We start from the raw sequence: 21220 nt of genomic DNA, 5'->3' as shown, positions 1-21220 counted from the left end.
ACAACTTGCCCTTTGGTATGCGTTATCACATCGAAAAAAGGTAGAAAAAGTTCATCGTTTCTCCCAGCAATTATAAACTTTTTGTTCTGTGACAGAATATTAAGATAAATATTCAACTCATATAGAATTTTTCCTTTTTGCAATTATTCCGTTTGCCGGCGAAAATTAAAAGTCAACAATGTACCCCACCGGGTAACCAAAACGAATTCAACCAACCAACCAACCTTTCATTCCCACGCAATGCCACATCAAACCGCCAATCTAAGGTTTACCCAAATTAAGATTTAAATAAATTTTGTTTGTTTAAATTCCCAAACTTTGTACAATTTATTTTTTATTTGGCCATATGGAGATTGAGGGGGTGGAGGGATAGAGGGGGAAATAATAAACAATACCATTAAATGGTTTATGTATCCCTTGGAATATGGCTCTGGTACTGGTACTTTTATTTGCACACATATGTATGTGTATTTAATTATGTGTGTGTGTATGTGTAGCATATGAGCGTGACACATTGACTCATTTGGATAATGAGTGCGAAATGTGTGTGTGAATGGCTCATATAATTTTAATTTTCTCTCTCTCCCTCTCTCTTCGGTTCTTTATGGGAGACGCATGGACGCCAAGGTTATTATTGGCAAAAGGTGGCATTCGAGCAATTTGTTTGGAGAACTTTTTGTCACAAAGAAAGAAGAAAATCAAAAGTTGAAACACAAATTACTGGCGAAATATGCACATGAGGGGGTTGCAATTAAAGAAAATTATGTCCGGGTATTTGGGAGGGAATATCAAGTAATTGCCATCGAAAACTCGAACCCAACCAGAAATATATTTTTAAAAGACTTTTTCCTCTCAGAACACATAGCTTTCAATTTGAAGTTAAAGTGAGATTTTGATTGGACTGATTAAAAGTAAAAAAGCAAGCACATAATTTCCACTTGTAGCACAAAAATTTCGAGCGTAATTTTCCTAAAAACAATTAAATCGTACAACAAGATATATGGTTTATTTCGAGATTTTCTTTTGTCGCCTCCTGCCTAAAACGAAATTTTATTTTATTTACTGTCGTCGATCCGAAAAACGGCCGAGGAAGATATATCAAACAATTTAGAAAGTATCAGTCGGTTTTGCCGACAGACGTATACTCTTAGCCAATGTTCGACTGTTCCAATATATTTTGACTTCTGTTATGATTAGTCAAATTGTTGACCCTCTATGGAGTAGGTTCCGAAGAAATGGGCCACAATTGCCCATTTCGTGTCGGTCCTAAATATATGTGAAATAAATATTGCGACGTGCCAGGTTTGGACTTCCTTAACTTTGCATGAAATATGTGATAATTATTAGATGATGTTAAAATGTGCATGAGGTACCAGAGGCAGTCGACGGAAGTATTCCATTTCCATACTTCATATAATGCAGATAAAAATATTGGTATGGGCAAAATTACAAGAAAATCGAACATTTATATCCAATCTAATGCGAAATCATAAATTCCGATATTTAGATGTATTTAGATATAGGCAGTTGTAAAGAATCGCTGATTTGTTTCGCAAGATATGACAGATAAAAGTATTGAAAATTGAGACGATTTGTGGGTGAGTTATCAAAAGGCGTTCGCAGATATATATTATTTTCACAACAGATCTTGCGTTAGCAAAAAAAAAAAAAAATATTTGGATGTGTGAAATTTGAAGAGAGCCAAATAAGCATCCAATTATTTGGCTTTCTTGAGCGTTCAAAACCCTATGTGGGGGACGTACCAGAAGAAATGGTCCAACCTCTACCATCTTTATAACGAATCTTGTGTTTATGGAAATATTGAGATGTACCAAGTCTGCATGGAATCGGGAGTTAATTTCGTACTTTATGGGCTTCATGGATATTCAAAATTGTGACCCTTTGTGGGGGAGGTACCAGAAGAAATGGTCCGATCTCTACCATCTTTACAACAGACATTGTGTTGATGAAAATTTAAAGATGTATCAAGTCTGCATGGAATCGGATGTTAATTTCGTGTTTTATGAGCTTAATGGATATTCAAAATGTTGGCCCTTTGTGGGGGAAGTACCAGAGGTAGGGGACTGATATATCCCATCTTCAGAGCAGATCTTGTACCAAGTCTGCATGGAATCGGATGCCCTTTGTGGTGGAGATACCAGAAGGAGTGGACCGATAATTCCCATCTTCACAGCGGGTGTTGTGTTATTAGAAATAATGGGATGCGTGAAATATGAAGAGAACCGGATGCTTATTTCAGATTCTATGATCGTTTTGATATTCGAAACTTTGACCCTTTGTGGGGGAGGTACCATAAGCAATAATCCGATCTCTACCAACTTTATAACAAATTCTGAGTTGATAGAACTATTGAGATGTGCAAAGTTTAAATGGCGGCAGATGTTTTTTTTTTTTTTTTTTTTTTTTTTGAACTTTAGAGATATTAAAGATTGTGACCTTTTGTGGGGGAGGTACCAGAAGGAGTGGACCGATATATTCCATGTTCACACCAGACCTTTGATTAATACAAATATTAGGATATGTGAAATTTGAAGATAATCAGGCTCTCAGATCACATTTTTTAAGGGTTATAACTATTCAAAATGTTGATTTGATGAAGTGGGCCGATGTTGCCCATTTTCACACCTGACCTAGGAGTGATGGAAATCCTAGTATTTGCAAAGTTGGAGCAAAATCGGATTATCGTTTCTCCTTCTCTGCAATAAAAGATTTTTTTTTAAATGTCGACCTTTTTGGGGCAGGTACCAGAAGAAGTGGACCGATATTGCTCATTTCCGAACCCAATCTAAATTTGATAACAATATTACGATGTACCAAGTTTGGGTCAAATAGGATACTCCCTTCGACAGTTATAGTACGCAGCAGTCAGATAGACGGACGGACGAACATCGCTACATCGACTCCAAATGCTCTGAAACGGATTTGGTCCAAAGAGCCCTAAGGTCTAAAACCGTTATTTTGATGAGGTACGTTTTGGTCGTGTCAAATGAAATGTACCCTCTCTACCTATATGACTGGGGGTATACAAACGGACATAGGTTGAAGATATGCATCTGGAGGCAAAACCGACTAATAACATTTCCAATATTTTCTTGATTAAATTTACTGAATTTCAAATTCTTTCTAAATAAATGTTGCCTATCCAAAAAAAAACTCATAATTTCCATACAAATTTTTATCTGCATTGCAACAAATACAGTTATTTCTAAAACTCACAAAATTGATTTTAAATTTCTATAAAAATTAAAACAATTTTTTAAAACAAATTATTGACATTCTTAAATAATATTCTCTTCCCTCTCTCCCCCTATCCAGAGCATGGAACATTTACACACATCCAAATGGGAATTTCTTTGTGACGACATATCGAATCCACATAGATTTATTTCAAACAAACACAAAAAGCAACAACAACATTACGCAATGGGAGATTGAAGTCTCCCCCGTCGGGGTGTTGAAGAACGAAATGTGTTTCATCGTTCAATGCAAACATATTTGCTTTGTTTTTTTTTTTTTTTTTTTTTTTTTTGGGGAGCGTTATTTTTTACGGTGTAGGTGTTTCGCTTTCTAATCATTTTCATTGGGGCGATTTGAACGCTGGTGTGGTGTGTTGGTTTTGTTATTGTTTTCCTTCTTCTTTTTTTAGATCAAGTAACTGCAGGTGCGATAAGACACAAAATATAAACAAAACGGACCCATAAAAAAAAAAAAACGCAAAACGCACTATAAACACCGACAACGACACCTACCATCGCCATCCATCCATTCACCACCACCCCAACCCTTGGACTCAGAAAGCTTTTGGGGACTCAACCGAATCATAGTTGCTTTTATCGATCCAGAAAAAAGTCTAATCAGCCACGATAAGATAACAGCAATAACAGCGTCAATGGAAGAATGTTGGAATGCCGTGGAAATGGAACTCCAGTTGCTTGGGAATGGTTCAACTACTTTGGGATTTCGAAGCAAGCCAACGGAGAACGGCACATTAGTATAGATTACATTTTCACAGCAGGTGGAGTAGCGAAAACAGAACTTGAACTAAACAATAAAAATCATTATTCTCTTCTTTATCATATCCGCGTGAATAATCGACAGCTAAAGAACGGAACACATTGATTCACAGCAATACAAAAATACGAAAGAAGCAACGAAAGAATGGTGACTAAGTTCAGAGTGGGGCTATTTTTAGCTCTGCACATATTTGCCGTTACTGGAGAGTTCCTTACCGAGGGCATAGAAGTGGATCGTTTCTGTTATCCCGAACTGCACAAAAATACCCGAAAATCCTGTGAGTGCAACAGCGACAGTTCCCCACCATGGGGTCTGCGGGTGGTGAACATCGACTGCAGTTTCAAGAGTTTGAAAACCGAAGATTTCTCCGAAATGCTGCCTTTGTATACGGATCGCTTGGATCTAACCTGGAATGCTTTGCAGCGGGTACCCGCCCTGTCCAGTGAAACTCTACGCCATCTCAATCTCATGCACAACAACATATCGATAATTGTGGCCAAGAACTTTATAAACATGCTCAATTTGCGGGAGTTGTATCTTAGCTGGAACAGTATCCAATCGATCGAGACCAATGCTTTCGACGAACTTGGTCATTTGCAAATTTTGGATTTGTCCCACAATAACTTGCACAGTTTGGGCTTTCAAATCTTCTCGCCATTGATGATTTTGGAGTCTCTGTATTTGTCATGGAATCGCCAATTGAATCAGACGGAGGGTATTCAAGACTTGGATTTCTATCAAACATTTGGTGTCAACATCAATCTGAAAACCCTCAAACTCGAAGCCTGCAGCCTGGGTAATATCACCTTGCCCAAGAAGGTGGTGCTAAAAGAATTGGATTTGAGACGTAATCGCCTGACCGAAGTTCCCCAAAGCCTCCCATCCACTTTGGAGAAAATTGATTTAAGTGAAAACCTCTTCCTAACCCTCAACGAGGAAGACACCAAGCGTCTGCCACAAATACGTGAGCTGTATATGGAAGATATGCCTGTGCTGCACACTTTGGATGAAAATGCCTTTGTGCCGCTGCAATCGCTGGAAAAGATTAGCTTCCAAAACAGTCGCCGTCTGTCCCACATTGATGGTCACACCTTTGGGGCCAATCCCACCCCTTCACCGCGCCTGCATTCCATGATTTTTCGTGGTACTGGCCTGCAGTCTTTTAACTCCACGCTTTCGCCAATATTTTTCCAACTGTCCGCCTTGGATCTGCACGGTGTGCCGTTACGCTGTGACTGCAATCTAGTGTGGCTGAAAAATGTACGACTCGAGACGAATGGTCGCTGTTTCAAACCTTCTCGCATGCGAGGCATTACCTTGACATCGGCCGATGCCTCCGATTTTAGTTGTGAGCGTTGGCCCCGTTGGATCTATGGCATTATAATATTGGGTCTCATTGTCCTCTGTTCGGTGGGCATCTATCTGATAGTAATGGGCCTAAGGCCACATGGTGGAGTTACAATGCGTCGCAAAGTTGGTCCGGGAAGTCCCTACTCTCGTGTCACAATTGAACCCAATCGCCAGGAACAATACTGAGAGAGCAACATGACAAACTTATATGTTTAGAATTGTTTAGCATTCTTGCAATTTCCATGAATTTTACTTTTTTTGTATGTTTATTTATTTAAAACAATAGATTATAAGAATTATATTGTTGTAAACATTTTTAAACTTTTGCCAAATAAAAGAACACCTTTTTGTGTTTTCTTAACTCTGTTCAGAAGTAAGATCCACTTAAAGTGGTTTTTACAAAAACTATAAAAATTTTAACAAAGAACTTACCAAGTTGGCCAGCAGAATATCTGGAAATAAACAAAAATAATATTTTGTTTAATTAAAATTGAATATTAAAAAAATACTATCTGTTGATTATTTAATTGATTTGATAATTTGCTATTCATTGTAGATATACTCTGATGATTTTCATACGTTTAGAATATGCTAACGTTCCCCCGCAAGGTAATATGTTTTGATTGGACTGTGCAACACTGAGAGTAATTATAGGAAAAACCCAGTCGATTATGAGTCGAACTCAATAAAAATAGAAGACACATGTGTCGACATTTTGAAAATGTACATCGTAACGTAAGTTAAACAAAGGGTGTTCTCTCCTCTTCTGCAGTTTTTTTTTAATTTTCGGACTACAATTTTCTGAATATTCTGAAGCTAGAGTATTTGGCAGCATTATAGATAGTAATATGACGATTTTCAGTCATCAAAGTCATCATCTTGTTGGGCTTCTTTATTTAATATTATACATAGTTTTTGAAAAGAACGTAAACCCATATAGGCAATAATTTGCCAAATAAGTAAGAACCCATTAGGAGCGGTAAGTACCAAAGCTTCGTCAAAACCTAGAATATCTGAGGGAACAGTTATATGGGGTCTATACGAAAACTTGGATCAACATAAACAATTTTCGAACTTGACCCTCCTATGGTGGAGGGTCAAAAAATATTTGTCATAAAATTCTGCTCCGAGAATATATCCGATTTCCAAATCTTGCCTAAAAAACGCTAGGAATTAAAAAAAAAGTAAAATACACATTTTAAGGTTAAACCATGTTAGTTTATTCAAAATATTCCCACGAAGGAATAGATTAAGAAGGATGACGTCAAAAACAAAAATCTTATTCATCAAATTGCACTATTAGTCAAAAAAGAACAACAATCCCATATCTATTACATATCAATAAATTTTATCAAAAAACTAAATCAAGCGAAGAGTTCGACCGGGCCATACTTTGAATATCCTCCACCACTTGGAACGACTTTAGCAATTTTCAAAACAAAAATATAAAATCCGTTAAAAATTCTGTTAAAATCTTAAAAATATCGCATGTAGCCGTTACATTAGGGTCTATGCGACGACTTGGACATGCATCATCAAAATCATCAAAATACCGAATATAGGGAGGTACGCTCTATGGAAAGATTGACCTGCAGAGACAATTTTCTGTCTTAGGCTGTAGTATCCATTACCAACTTCGAATGCCAAATTTGAAACAATTCCGGTGAACAATGTCGCGAAAATCATCAAAATACCGAATATCGGGAGGTACCGTTATATGGGGGCTATATAAAAACGTGGACCTACATGGCCCATTTTCAATATCTGCAGACATAATATACATATAATTAAAATTTGATTAACTTACTTCATTTAATTCGGAAGCTAGAGTGATTTCCACAAGCGGGCGAACATCACTTAATCGACATAGAATTGCAACAAAGTCAAAAGCAGTGATTTTTACATTTTTTCTTAGTTTTTATTGAATTAAAGCAAAAAATGTCGGAAATAGCATCAAATTTTAGAATAAGTTTAGATTTGTTTGAATTGGTCACCTTTTGCACGAATTATGGTCTTCAAACGGCCAACGAAACCATCACACGCTGCTCGAATGGTGCTCTGCGGCATTTTGGCCCATTCCCGACGAAGCGCTTACTTAAGGTGATCAACACTTTGGTATTTTTTAGTGCCAACCTTGCTTTCCAAGATACTCCAGACACAATAGTCCAACGGATTGGTATCCGGAGATTTTGGTGGCCATTATGCCCTGGAAATGAAGCGAGGAACCTCATTTTGTAACCATTCTTGGGTGCCGCGTGCTGAGTGCGATGTTGGAATGTCCAAGGTCTGCGGCCAAAATATTTGCGTGCCAAAGGCTTTAATACACCCTCCAGAATATTTCCGCGATAATATTCGGCATTTATTTTGATGCCACGGTCGATTTAATACGAACGGAGAGCAACCATGGGTTGTTATGGCGGCCCACACCATCACCATGGCCGGCGTTTGAGTTCTGATGGCCAACATATTGTGCATATTTTCAGCTCTGATCTCTTTGGCAAGTAAACACCACCATTTTGTTTGTTAACAAACTGCTGGACAACGAATGAGAAAGCCTCATCGGAAAAGTAGAAAATCAAATTCGGCAGTTCACCACTTTCGGCCAAGCGAAGCAACTCTTTAGCTCTTTTAAGTCTATTTTCTTTCTGTTGCAGTGTAAGTTCTTGCATTTTTTGGAATTTCAATGGCTTTACCCCGAGCTCATTTTTCAATATTTGCCGAATGGGATATTGCGATATGTTCGGCCACTGCGGAGCGGATCGCGATCAAGTCGCTTCTTTACTTTTCGAACTGTTTCTGCTGATGTTGCTGTTTTCTTCCGTCCAATTCATTGACGTCGGACTACGCTACAAGTATCACGGTAACGAGCGATGGTACGAGATTTATTCACATTTAAATGCTGGAGTGCTCTAACGATAGCCACTTGTGGTTTTCCAGCCAAATATAAAGAAATCACACTATCACGCTTTAAGTCCATCACAAATAAATTTTTTTCTGAAAAATTCTCACCAAAATGCTTTTGTACGCTTGTAAACAATGTAATGAGCTGCCACTGGAATAATTTTAACAGCTGTTGGACGAGTGGCTTAGAAATGACAGCAGTCTGAAGTTGGTTGCAGTTTTTTAATCTGACCCTGTACATGGACAGACAGACGGACGGAGATGCATAGATCGACTCAGAATGTGATTCTAGCAGATCATCGAAAGGAAATATGAGTCTATCTCGTTACCTTTGCCTATTACAAACAAATGCGCAAAGACATAATACCTTGACCACCTTAGGTTAGGGTAGGTGTAGGGTATAAAAACGACCTTCGGCAAACTTTCCAGATGTATTTTGAAAGTCTTCGCACCTAAATACTTCGGCAAATTTTCCCACGTTGTTCAGGCCCAATTGCTGAGAATGATTTGCAAGCGTTGTTCGTTTGTAAGACGATTCGTGTTTAATTTATTGGCCGAACTGAAAACGTTTGCTTTCATTTTTTTTTTTAAGTATTTACCCAACATGAAACACAAGGCTTTACAAAAAATTGTCTCCGGTTATACAAATCGTGGATTTATAAAAATGGATTTTTTCGAAGTTTCCCCAGCAAAACAAATCAAGGATTCTCTGAAACGCTTTTCATGGACTTCTGATTACAAAAATGGTGAATTTTTATGGATATTTTCCTCTTCAAGGAGACATCGGTCACATAATTCATTTTTAAGTGTTTATGGATTTTTAAAATTTTTTTTGCAAGGACTTTGCGTCTATTCTAATCGTGGAGTTCTTTATAGTTATCTTTTAGGAGAAAAATGGGTGATTCCTTCAAGGACCTCCTGACGAAAAATTGTAGATTCCTAGGAATATTCCTTCAAGGAACTCCTGGAATAAATTGTAGATACTTAAACAAGTAAAAGAACATTAAGTTCGGCCGGACCAAACTTTTAATACCCTCCACCTTCGGGTAAAGGAAACATTAGAAGAATTGTTGCAAAAACCATTAAAATACCGAATATTGGGAGGTACCGTTATATAGGGGCTATACCAAATCATGGACTCATACATGCAATGTTTCGCCACTGGAGCTGGAACCCATTATGACCAACAAATTCCAATTTTTAGACAAATTCGTGGCAAAAATGTGGCAAAAATAATCAAAATACCGATTATCGGGAGGTACCTTTATATGGGGGCTATACCAAAACGTGGACCTATACATGCAATGTTTTGCCACACGTACAGGGACCCGATATGACCTACAAATACCACTTTTCATACAAATCCGTGAAAAAATGTGGCATTAATCATCAAAATACCGAATATCGGGAGGTACCGTTATATGGGGACTATACCAGAACGTGGACCGATATATCTCATGTTCAATACCAACCATCCTAGACACAATACCAATTGCTCTGCTAAATTTTGGCGCTCTACGTCAAATAATGTGGGCTGTATCGTGATTTCAACAGACAGACGGACATCGACTCCTTTCCAAGGTGGAGGGTATAAAAATATTTTTTAAGCATCCATGCCAAAATTGCGTCACCAGAATGACTACTAGAGAACTAACTTCAGAAGTGTAATCTATTGTTCTGCACCAGCAATTTAAATTACGCCATTTCACCGAACAAAACACCAGACCATAATAGCAACTTCTGCCCACAGCCGTTTAATTAACTTCCAAACAAAAAGCATCCAATTCATGGCGAGTTCTCTTTTTTTGCTTTTTGAATATGCCAAACTAAATTCCCTCATAAAAATTGTGCTAACTGAATTCGCGTTAAATTATCTTTTTGATTGTTTTTTTGTAGAACAAACTTTTTTGTAATCATTTCATGGTTTTGTTATTTTTATTTTCCATTTTTGAAAAATTTAATTACCAGTTTAAATGAAATACAAGTAGACTTTTCAAACCATTTGCAGGCTGGCAATGATAAAAACATAAAACTTCCTATTCCGTTGTGAAAATTGAATGCATCCTCTCCAACGGCCCCCTCCCCTAAATTCAGGAACATTTCACGGAAACAGAATATCCGTTGTCCCATTTACAGTTGCGGATGTAAATCTGTTTTTAGCTCATTAACATAAAGACCAGAAATGAAATGAGAAATAATAACCCAGAAAAACATGCACTCAGCATCATTTAAATAATCCCATCACCGAAACCGTACCCCTCCACCTTCTCGCCTACACCGAAGGGAAACGTTAATTAACGATGAAATAACAACGCAAACCCACCGCCCTTCTTCATCCATTGCATGGGCGGGCTTATCCGGCACTATAATCCTTTTTGGCATAGTTGTTAAAGGTACTCATTCACCTCTCTCTCTCCCCCCCCCCCCACTCTCAATATGGGGATTGTGGCCTTTAATGAAATTAAAAAGAAAATAGTCTCAAGACTCAAAATGTTGTTAATGGAATAACCAACAACAACAACAACAGCAGCAGCAACAACTACTACAACAATATTTGTACAGCTACTTCCAGCTGTGATTTATGGCACAATTACTGGGCAGGCGAGGTAAACGTTCTTCAAAAAAAAAGTAAAACTTCATCAGCAACACCATCAACGGCCGACTATCCAAGCGACCGAACGACGGAAGGAGCCATCAACCAACCTACCGACCGACCGACCAAACAAGTGAAGTAAGCTGTAAATAAATGATTCACAAAGCACGAAAATTCATTCGAAGTGCAAGACTTTCAAAGAAGAAACTTTCTGGCTGTTTGTTAACTTTTTGTCGACATACTTTCGTCGTACTTTTCCCAGGAAACAATTCACAAAGAAACGTAAAGAGAAAAAAAACAAGACGAAAAACAAAAAACAATGATGGAAATAAAAATTCTTTCAAATGCAGACTAATTGTTTTTCACTTGAAAGAAAATATATTCACAGCTTCGCCATACCTTTCAATTTCCTTTTTTTTTTGCTGTTTTGGAAGGGAAAAATAACTTTTGTTGCTAAAATGGGATTTTTTCGTCTCCGTTTTTTTTTTTTTCAGGAAAAAACACCTCAAGTGTCACAAAAGAATCCTTGCGGTTTATTTAAATGATTATTTAAAGAAAATAAATGATGAGACGGGTATTACCATAACAACTGGTTGGGTCCACCAAAGGGGGGTGCGAAGAAACCCATCTTCATTTGCCCTACAACCACACATCCTTGTAAATCCCTCAAAATCACATTTTGGGACAAAAGGATACTGCAAAAGGATTTTCTTATCATTCTTTTTTCAATAAATTGTATCCGATTCCATTGTTGGTGGTTAAAAGTATCAATGAAAGAATAACTTTAAAGGAGATTGCCACAACTGGGGGTGGTGGAATTCAATAATTGTAGAAGGGAAGAATTGGAAATTTCCAGAGGTGGAGGGGAGGAATTTAAGCGTGTAAAAAAGAATTTACATGGTGAAAACCTAAGGGGTTAATATCAATGTCAAAAATGCAAATACAGGGTGAGATGAAAAAACTGCAACCAACTTCAGATTGCTGTCATTTCTAAGCCACTCATACGACAGCTGTTAACATTATTCCAGTGACAGCTCATTATATTGTTTACAAGCGTACAAAATTATTTAGGAGAGAATTTTCCAGAAAAAAAGATATTCGTGGTAGAATTCAAACGTGATAGTTTGATTTCTTTATTTTTGGCTGGAAAACCACAAGTGGGTGTCTTAGAGCACTCCCGCATTTAAATGTGAATAAATCTTCTGAGTCTCGTAGCATCGTTCGTTACCGTGATACTGGTAGCGTAGCCCAACGTCACGGAAATGGACGGAAGAAAACAGCAACATCAGCAGAAATGCTTCGAAAATAAAGAAGCTACTTGACCGAAACCCACGTCGCAGTGGCCGAAAAATGACTCGTGAGCTGAACATATCGCAATATTCCATTCGGCAAATATTGAAAAATGAGCTCGGGGTAAAGCCATTGAAATACCAAAAAGTGCAAGAACTTACACCTCAACAGAAAGAATATCGACTCAAAAGAGCTAAAAAGTTGCTACGCTTGGCCGAAAGTGGTGAACTTCCAAATTTGGATTTCTCCTTCTCCGTTGAGAAAATATTCGTCGTTCAGCAGTTTTCAAACAAAATGAAATGATTGTGTTTACTTGCCAAAAAGGTCAGTTGAAAATGTGCACCTTCGGTTGGCCACCAGAACTCAAGAAACGGCCTTGGTGATGGTGTGGGCCGCAATAACAGCCGATGGTCGCTCTCCGCTCGTATTAATCGACTATTGTATCAGAATAAATGCTGAATATTATCGCAAAAATATTTTGGAGGGTGTATTAAAGCTTTGGGCATGCAATCATTTTGGCCGCAGACCTTGGACATTCCAACAGGACTCAGCACTATCGCACTCAGCACGCGCCACCCAAGAATGGTTAAAAAATGAGGTTTCTCGCTTCATTTCCAGAGCACAATGGCCACCAAAATCTCCGGATACCAATTCGTTGGACTATTGTATCTGAAGTAGGTTGGATAGCTAGGTTGGCACTTAAAAATACCAAAGTGTCGATCACATCAAGCAAGCGTTTCGCCGGGAATGGGCCAAAACACCGCAGAGCAACATTCGGGCAGCGTGTGACGGTTCCATTGGCCGTTTGAAGCCCATAATTCGTGCCAAAGGTGACCAATTCGAACAAATCTAAACTTATTATAAAATTTGATGCTATTTCCGACATTTTTTGCTTTCATTCAGTAAAACTTAAAAAAATGACGTTTGACTTTGATGCAGTTTTTTTTTTTTGTCTCACCCTGTATTCTAATCGACAACTTCGCAATATTTTGCTTTATTTTATGGAAAACAAGTTATTACGTATCAGTTGACCGGGCCGGCATTTAGACTCCCTGTTTCAACTCGTCTATGGAGAACCCATATCCTAAACCCTGTGGAGCAAATTTTAATGTCAACAAGTAAAAAAGCAGCTAAGTTCGGCCGTGTCCGAACTTTTATTGCCCTTCACAATTTTAAAGGAATTGGAAAAATTTCCCAAAAATTTCGGGAAAGATACCGTTTTTATTACATACCACTCACGAGTAAGTTCCTCTCTCCAGAAAAAATGACCAAATTCGAACTAGAAGTAAAACAATGATCTCCTTAAATAGGTAATTTCGACGAACTCCTAAGAAACGGGTATAAGTATAGATTCATAAATGTTGTATGAGTGTGGTAGTAATTCAAAATGTTGACCTGTTGTGGGTGAGATAGCAGAAGGGGTGGTCCAATATGTTCCATCTTCATACTAGATCTGGTGTTCAATGGTCAGATGCTCATTTCGCATTTTGATGCTTTCTGGGGGAATTACTTGATAGAGTGGGCCAATGCTACCCATATCCGCACCTGACTTAGCGACGATAAAAATATTAGTATTTACAAAGTTTGCACAAAATTGGATAACGTCTATTATCTACCTTTTGTGGGGGATTTGTTGTCAAAAAAGGTGTTGACCGACTTTGTCCATCTCCAAACTCGATCTAAGTTTGCTCATAATATTACGATGTTGCAAGTTTGGACCAAATCAGATACTCCCTTCGATCCAGTTTAACTCTAAATGTCCTGAAATGGATTTGGTCAAATGAGACCTTGGGCCCAAATCCGCTATTTCGATAAGGCATGTTTTGTCCGCATTAAATTTTATATATCCCCTTAGTAGCCATATGGCTGAGGGCATAACAAAATATGAGTTCGCTTAAAATACATACTTTTACCACCTCTGGCATTATTTATCATATCTTTATGTGTTCCAAATTTGTTTTTTTTTTTTCGCCGAAGTCTCTTATTCATTTTTTATGCCCTCCGAGCAACGAACAATTGTCATATATCAGTACATAACCTCATAAGTGTTATAAATGTACCTGGTGCAATGGATTTGGATTTCATATACATAACATTTATTTTGGTATATAACATTTTAAAATAAAATGATTTATTTTGTTGAATTATGCATTAGAAATATTTATGTTCAATAATAAAATAAAAGCCGATTTCGATTTCTAAAAATAACAGTTGTGTTGGGTGGACTACCCATAACAGTGGTATCCCTTTAAATGCTCAATGTTAGTTTGCTTCCCTTTTTTTCAACTCAAATAAAACAAAACACCCTATTCACTTAGTAATTTATTTTGCAGTAAAAATAGATCTGTGTATCTGCTTAGTTTTCTCCGGCCGATATAAACAATATTCCAGTTAATTTATATTCCATTCTATTCTATTTCATATTTATAGTAATTTTCCACACACTCACACACACCTTGCCATATTTTCACATTCACTACAAATAATAATAACAATAAAAACATAAATTATTTATGAATAGGAAAAAATAAAATTTCTGTCAGAAAGTTGATTAGTTTTGTTTTTCGGAGCATTCTTTTTTTTTTTTTTTTTTTTTTTTTTTGTTTACGAATGTAAAAATTTAATAAAGGTAAACAATTTTTCTATTTAAAATAATTTATTGTGTTTTTGCATTTCGAACAGGAAAAACCGAACGGAAATGAATGGCAATTTGCAGATGTGTTTTGTGTGTGCGTAAGTGAGTGTATGTGTGCATGTGTTATTGTAGAAGTAGCTTTCAGTGAACAGAAAAAAATTTTGCCATTTTTCCATTTAACAACATTCAATTGTTCGTAATCTGAACAGTAAGTTGTTATTCCCATGTTAAAATTAAAAAACAACAAATGCACTCACACACTCACTCACTCACACAGACAGTCCATTCGAAATTAAATATGCAAATTAAGGATTAAATAAGCAATTAAGACAACAAGTTGTCAATTAAAAAAAAATAAATAAATAAAATAAAAACGAAAAAATGAATGAAATTCCCCATTCGTAGAAACAAATACTTTATGTCATTATTTTGTGGTTTTGACCGAACATTTTAATTTGACTTTCTAATGAAACAATTAAAAATTGACAAATTGTATCGAATTAATTAAAATAGAAAAAAAGATATGTTGAACAAAATTTTGTGTGGTTTACAACTGAAATTTAATTACATTAACGTTTTCAAACTCAAATGTGAAATCATCAACAACGAAAGATGCTTCTTTTTTATCAAAGTCAATTTCAGAATATGTACTTTGTCGAATTACAATTAAAAACAACACTTAAGGGATTAAACCTAATAATTTTGCAACAACAAAATACTACGGCATTTCAACACTGTTCTATTATTATTAAATTGGAAATGTCGTAATTTAAAGAAGAAAAAAATAGAAATATAAAGACCTTTCTACAAAAAATACAATTAACTTTTTTAATTTCAATTAAAAGTCCCAGAAAAATCTCATTACATTTTTGTCCGCAGTTATTTTTTTACAAAACAGGCTACTTCCCCGGAATAGTTTCCGGAACATCCGAGTACAATTTTACAACACAAAGCAATTGTTCTAATTAAGAAGTAATAATTAACGTCGATATAGAGAGTATGGGCCCGACTACAAAACTCGAAGATTATGAGTCCGAGACTCGCCGTCAACACTTCTAATTATTTTTCGACTTTTAGTGACCACAGAATAAGTACTTTTCTTATTATCTTATTTCGTGAGATATGTCGGCGTAGTCGTAATGGATTAGTCCGTATATTTGTAAGTAGTTATGATCGACAATTTTTTTAGAAATTTTTGGTAATGTAATTTTTTGTCGGATAAAAATAACGGCTGATTCGTTTTAGACGAAATCCTTTTCAAGCTACATGTAGTCGATATAATAATGTTCTACTGTCCATGCATATATTATCAAAATTCGACCGAGAGCGAATACGGAAATCCTCGGTGAAATCCTTTATGTATATCCAAAACTCCCTCCCCCAGCAATCAGTCAGTGTTTTGAAAAATCCTGAATCGCTCGAAAAGCGAACACTAATTTAGAATTCGAATAATTCTTGTATCAAACCTATATCTGGTACAAACAATGGAAAATATCGTACTATTTGTTCTTTTATTAACATAAATCTTAAAAAAAATCTTCCCCAAAACTTCCACACTTTGGAGTATCGGGGCGGAAATTAGTAGGAGTGCAATAAAGGGATATATAGGTTGATTTTTTCTCGTACTCGAAAGAATCTCCTGATCCTAATAACATATGTAGAACTGCATAGAAAAATAATGTAAAAGACTGAAGCTAGAATCTTGAAACATTGCATGTCGGTAGATGTCGGAGTGCAGAAAACGAATCCATTGTATTGGGCAAACAGATAGAGCTAAAATTCTGAAATTTGGAATGAAGGTTGCGAATAGGTTGTCAGTATGGTACCTTATTTCAAATAAGCATTCCCAGCTCTGCATTTTCTGTCAATATAATTGCATAGAAAACAGGTTCCCATCTCTGATTTGTGATATGGATTCATGATACACATTTTGACAAGGAGATGTTGTCAAAGGAAGACTTGTAAGCATATACAGTGGGAGTGAACAAATTGCAACCAACTTCAGACTGTTTTCACTTCTACGCCACTCGTCCGACAGCTGTAAAAATTATTCCAGTGACAGCTCATTATATTGTTTACAAGCGTACAAAAGCATTTTGGTGGGAATTTTCCAGAAAAAAACTTATTCGTGATGGAATATAACAGTGACAGATTTATATTTGGCTGCAAAAACACAAGTGTTCAAGGAAGTGGACGGAAGAAAACAGCAGCAGAAATGGTTCGAAAAGTAAAGAAAATACCTGATCGATACTCGCGTCGCAGTGGCAGAATAATGGCTCGTGAGCCATCGCAATATTTCATTCAGCAAATATTGAAAAATGAGCTCGGTGTAAAGCCATTAAAATTCTAAAAAGTTAAAAAACTTACACCGCAACAGAAAGAAAATAGACTCAAAAGAGCTAAAGAGTTGCCGCTCGGCCAAAAGTGGTGAACTGCCGAATTTGGTTTTCTCCGATGAGAAAACCTTTCTTATCCAGCAGTTTGTAAACAAACAAAATGATTGTGTTTACTTGCCAAAGAGGTCAGCTGAAAATGTGCACCTTCGGTTGGCCACTAGAACTCAAACGCCGGCCATGGTGATGGGTTAGGCCGCCATAACAACCGATGAATGCTCTCCGCTCGTATTAATCGACCATGATATCAGATTAAATGCCGCAGACCTGGGACATTCCAACAGGACACAGCACCATCGCACTCAGCACTCGCCACCCAAGTATTGTTACAAAATGAGGTTTCTCGCTTCATTTCCAGCGCACAATGGCCGCCAAAAGCTCCGGATACCAATCTGTTGGACTATTGTGTCTGGAGTATTTTTAAAAGCAAGGTTGGCACTAAAAAAACCAAGGTGTCGATCATCTCAATGAATCTCTTCGCCGGGAATGGGCCTAAATACCGCAGAGCAACATTCGGGCAGCGTGTGACGGTGACCAATTCAAACAAATCTAAACTTTTTCTAAAATTTGATGCTATTGGCGACATTTTTTGCTTTCATTCAATAAAATTTTTAAAAAATTGTCATAGAAGTTATTTTTTAAAATAACTTATGGGGAGAATATCCCAGACAAAAAACAAGGGAACTTATGAGGATTGGTGGCTCTTTCCGAAACCTAGGTATTCCCTGCCTTACCTCCTGGTAAGCATTACCATCGTTCTCCACTAATAAACAAACGTTGTTTTAATAAAAACAACAATTAAGGGATAATGCCTGACCATTTTTCAACAACAAGATACTACGGTTTCCCGAACAAACAAGCCACACTGTTCTATTTTAAAAAAATTAAAAATTATGGCGTTTGACTTTGTTGCAGTTTTTTTATCCCACCATGTATATGCGAGACATATCTATATCATGTTTCTTGTAGGAATTTGGTCAGAATTGCCAAAATTCAGTTCATTATGGCTCATATTAGCCATGTGGTGTACAAAAAATTTGATATCGGGAAAAAATATATATGGGAGCGATATTCTAATCTGATCCGATTTCGATAAAAATTGACAGAGGTATTTTTGAACTCCATAAAATATCTGGGATATCATTCTTGTGGAGTGCATATTACGCATATGAGAGACTTAAAATCTCAAATCGAATGTATGGGAGCTATAGCTATGAGTATATCTTAACCGATTTTCTCCAAATTTGATGTATTTACTTCTAGACTAAATTCGGTCGGATTTGCCAAAATACAAAAATACATGGATGGACGGACGGACAGACTGAATGGCATGCATAAATCGACTAAAAAAGTGATTCTATGAAGATCTTCAAAAGTAACTATGGGTCTATCTCGATTCCTTCTCCATGTTACAAACAAATGCACAAAGACATAATACCCTTACCATTATGTGGTGTAGGATTTAAAAATTGCCGCCAGAAATCCCCGTTTTAATTTCAAACAGTTTCGAAGGTATTTTTAAAGCCCTTTTAATATTATTAGTGAATAAAAGACTAACTCTGAGTTGCATTCCCATACTTTTGCACCATAGTCTTTTCCAGGTGTAGATGATATAAATCAATGCATTTAGTCTCTATGAACTGAACTTCTGCATTCTCCTCTGTAAGTTTATAAATTAGGTAATAAAAAGAAAACAAATTATAAACAAAAAACGAATTGTTCATAGAAACAGAAAATAAACTAAGAACCAAAGAAGAAAGAAAACCATGAACTTAAAGAAAACAAATAAAACACAATTTTCTCTCTAAACTATTTCCTTTCGTTTATCGTGCCATTTGGCGGCTTTGGTGGAAATGCATTTTTCATTTTCACACTTTGTTTACAAACAACAACGATTAAAATGAAAAAAACACCAATTGTGTTTATTTCTTTTTCCACTTTTTTATTATTACATGATCCTCCTGCTGGTGTTTTCATTAGCCAACATATGATCGCTGAGAGACCGGGGAAAGAGAGAGAACAATTTTCGAAATTGAGAAGATTGGTGGCTGCGCATCTATCGCAAGAAACACCAGATGAAAAATGAAAATTAAGAAAATTCGAAATTCTCGACGTCGTGGAAAACTTTTCAACACACGGCCTGGTGTGGTGTCCCAAAAAGCTTTTCCGAAATTTGATCAAATCCTAAGGAAATTGTTCAGTTGCGAGCGGACCTCTGCACGGAGTAGAACAAAATAAAAGTGAAAAAAGAGAAGCAAAACGAATTGATTTAGTCCGCGGAATAATTTTGTGAATATTTTTGAAGAAAAAAAAAAAAGAAATTCCTATTGAAAAAAAAATTATCAGAACTGGCCAAAAACAGAAGAAGAACCCAAGCGTTACACATAAATACATATATGCATACACATATGTAATTGCCATAAAGAAGAAAATATTATATATATTTTTTAAAAAGGAAAAATATATTTTTTTTCTACAAAAATATCTGTGCATATATGTAGTTATGTATTATAAAGAAGAGGAAAAAAATTAAATATATATCGCATACGAAAAAAATAAGAAAAAATTTCGCCTTCTGGCCATACGATTCTAAAAATATATATTAGATAGACCCATACAATTTAAATAAAATCCACCAATACTCGCACACACACACACCCCTACAAACGCACATGCACAGCCGTGTGAGAGTGTCAAAGAATAGAAGAATCTAAGCAAAATTTTGAATAAGAAATAAAAATAAATAACGAAGCGAAGGAAAAAAAATTGAAAACGAGAAAAAAAAGAAATATTTTTAAACGCCAACCAAGTGAAATTTTTGCTGTGAAATTTCTAAGTGAAACGGAACCAAGAACCCCCAGTTGACAAAACTCAAAGAAAACAATTTAAAGCGTTTTTTTGTTGTTACCGATTTTAATTTCTATTCTTTTTCTTTGTGGTCCTTTACCATTCCCTGGTCTCCCCCTTCTGTTCTTTTTTGCAGTTTTTTAGTTTTTATTTCATTCCCTCCCTCTAACTGAGTTGCGTTGCGTCTTTTTTGCGTTCAAAACTTTTCGCCGATGAATTTCATTTCTGGTTAAAGTGAAATTAAGTTCTACACAATTCTATGATTTAATTTGAAAACGAAGAGAAGAGAAGATAAAGGAGAAGTAGAAGAAGAAGAAGAAGATTAAATAAAAATAAAATAGATATCGAAATTACGTTCGCTCGTTCGTGCGTAAGGAATATAAAATGCATTTTCCGCGTTTAAAATCTTTACTGACTTTGGTCATTTGTTCGCTGTTTGTGCTGAGTTTCCCCGAAAATGTAAACTGTGCTAACAACAAAAAAGCATCACCGAGCGTAAATTCAGCTCCGGCCGCACCTGTTGAACCCGAGGCCGTCATCGAAGAAGTCACTGCCAAGCAATTGGAGAAGCTATTGAATGACAAGGATTATGTAGCGGTCTTCTGGTGTAAGTATCCATCCAACCCAATCAACCATCCAAACCACACACCCACCATTCATCCATTCACTCATTAATTTGACCAACCTTAAGCTCTGCATAGATTTTCTCGATGAAAGAAAAGTTGTCTGTTTTCTTCTTCTTCGTGTTCTCCTTTCTTGTGTCTTTCGAATGGTCTTTTGTTCAGAACACGTTCATCACCACACCACATCCCAGTGATTATATAAAGCGAAGAGTTTTCTCAAGTGGAAATGAATTTCTCTTTTGTGTTTTTGGCCTCACATTGTTGTTGTTGTTGTTCTATTTTGAATATTTACGTTAGAGACTGATAGACGCACAGACGGGACGAATGAATGGATAAGCAGTGTAGAAATCTTCTTTTGCTCATCTTCTTCATTGAGCAGTTGTTTAAATTTTCTTTTGTTGTTGTTGCTCTTGTTGTTGTCGTCGTTCTTGCCATCGCATATGGGACACAAATTTCAACAACAAAAGCAACAACAACACCATGAACAGCAGCAGCAACGGTGGCAACAAGAAGAACAAGACCAATCAAATGAGCAAATATCTCGACAATGGTG

The 21220-nt window shown here is 36.5% G+C and overlaps 2 protein-coding genes across 14 annotated transcripts in view; both read left to right on the top strand.

The window, feature by feature from the left end:
• Positions 1-3915: 3915 nt before the first annotated feature.
• On the top strand, positions 3916-5790 carry LOC101896428 (leucine-rich repeat neuronal protein 1). Its single transcript, XM_005191399.4, has 2 exons — positions 3916-4036; positions 4120-5790. Exon 2 carries the CDS (start codon positions 4180-4182, stop codon positions 5569-5571), a length of 1392 nt encoding a protein of 463 aa, XP_005191456.1. The 5' UTR covers positions 3916-4036; positions 4120-4179; the 3' UTR covers positions 5572-5790.
• A 13505-nt stretch (positions 5791-19295) lies between these two features.
• The window catches only part of LOC101896609 (uncharacterized), a 96127-nt gene continuing 94202 nt past the window's right edge, over positions 19296-21220 (top strand). For 8 of the 13 annotated variants that reach the window (XM_005191403.4, XM_011297549.3, XM_005191401.4 and 5 more), the window contains exons 1-2: positions 19386-19486; positions 20181-20651. In XM_005191403.4, the coding sequence (XP_005191460.1) occupies positions 20429-20651 (223 nt within the window). In that variant the 5' untranslated portion in view covers positions 19386-19486; positions 20181-20428. Of the gene's footprint in view, positions 19608-20180; positions 20652-21220 lie in introns of all 13 variants that reach the window. The other 5 variants (XM_005191405.4, XM_005191404.4, XM_011297545.3 and 2 more) reach the window with 4 other exon arrangements.

The sequence above is a fragment of the Musca domestica genome, unplaced genomic scaffold, assembly GCF_030504385.1.
Source record: "Musca domestica strain aabys unplaced genomic scaffold, Musca_domestica.polishedcontigs.V.1.1 8, whole genome shotgun sequence".
In the NCBI taxonomy this organism is placed as follows: Eukaryota; Metazoa; Arthropoda; class Insecta; order Diptera; family Muscidae; genus Musca; species Musca domestica.
Note: the sequence above shows the minus strand (reverse complement) of the source record. Positions and strands in the feature narration are given on the sequence as shown.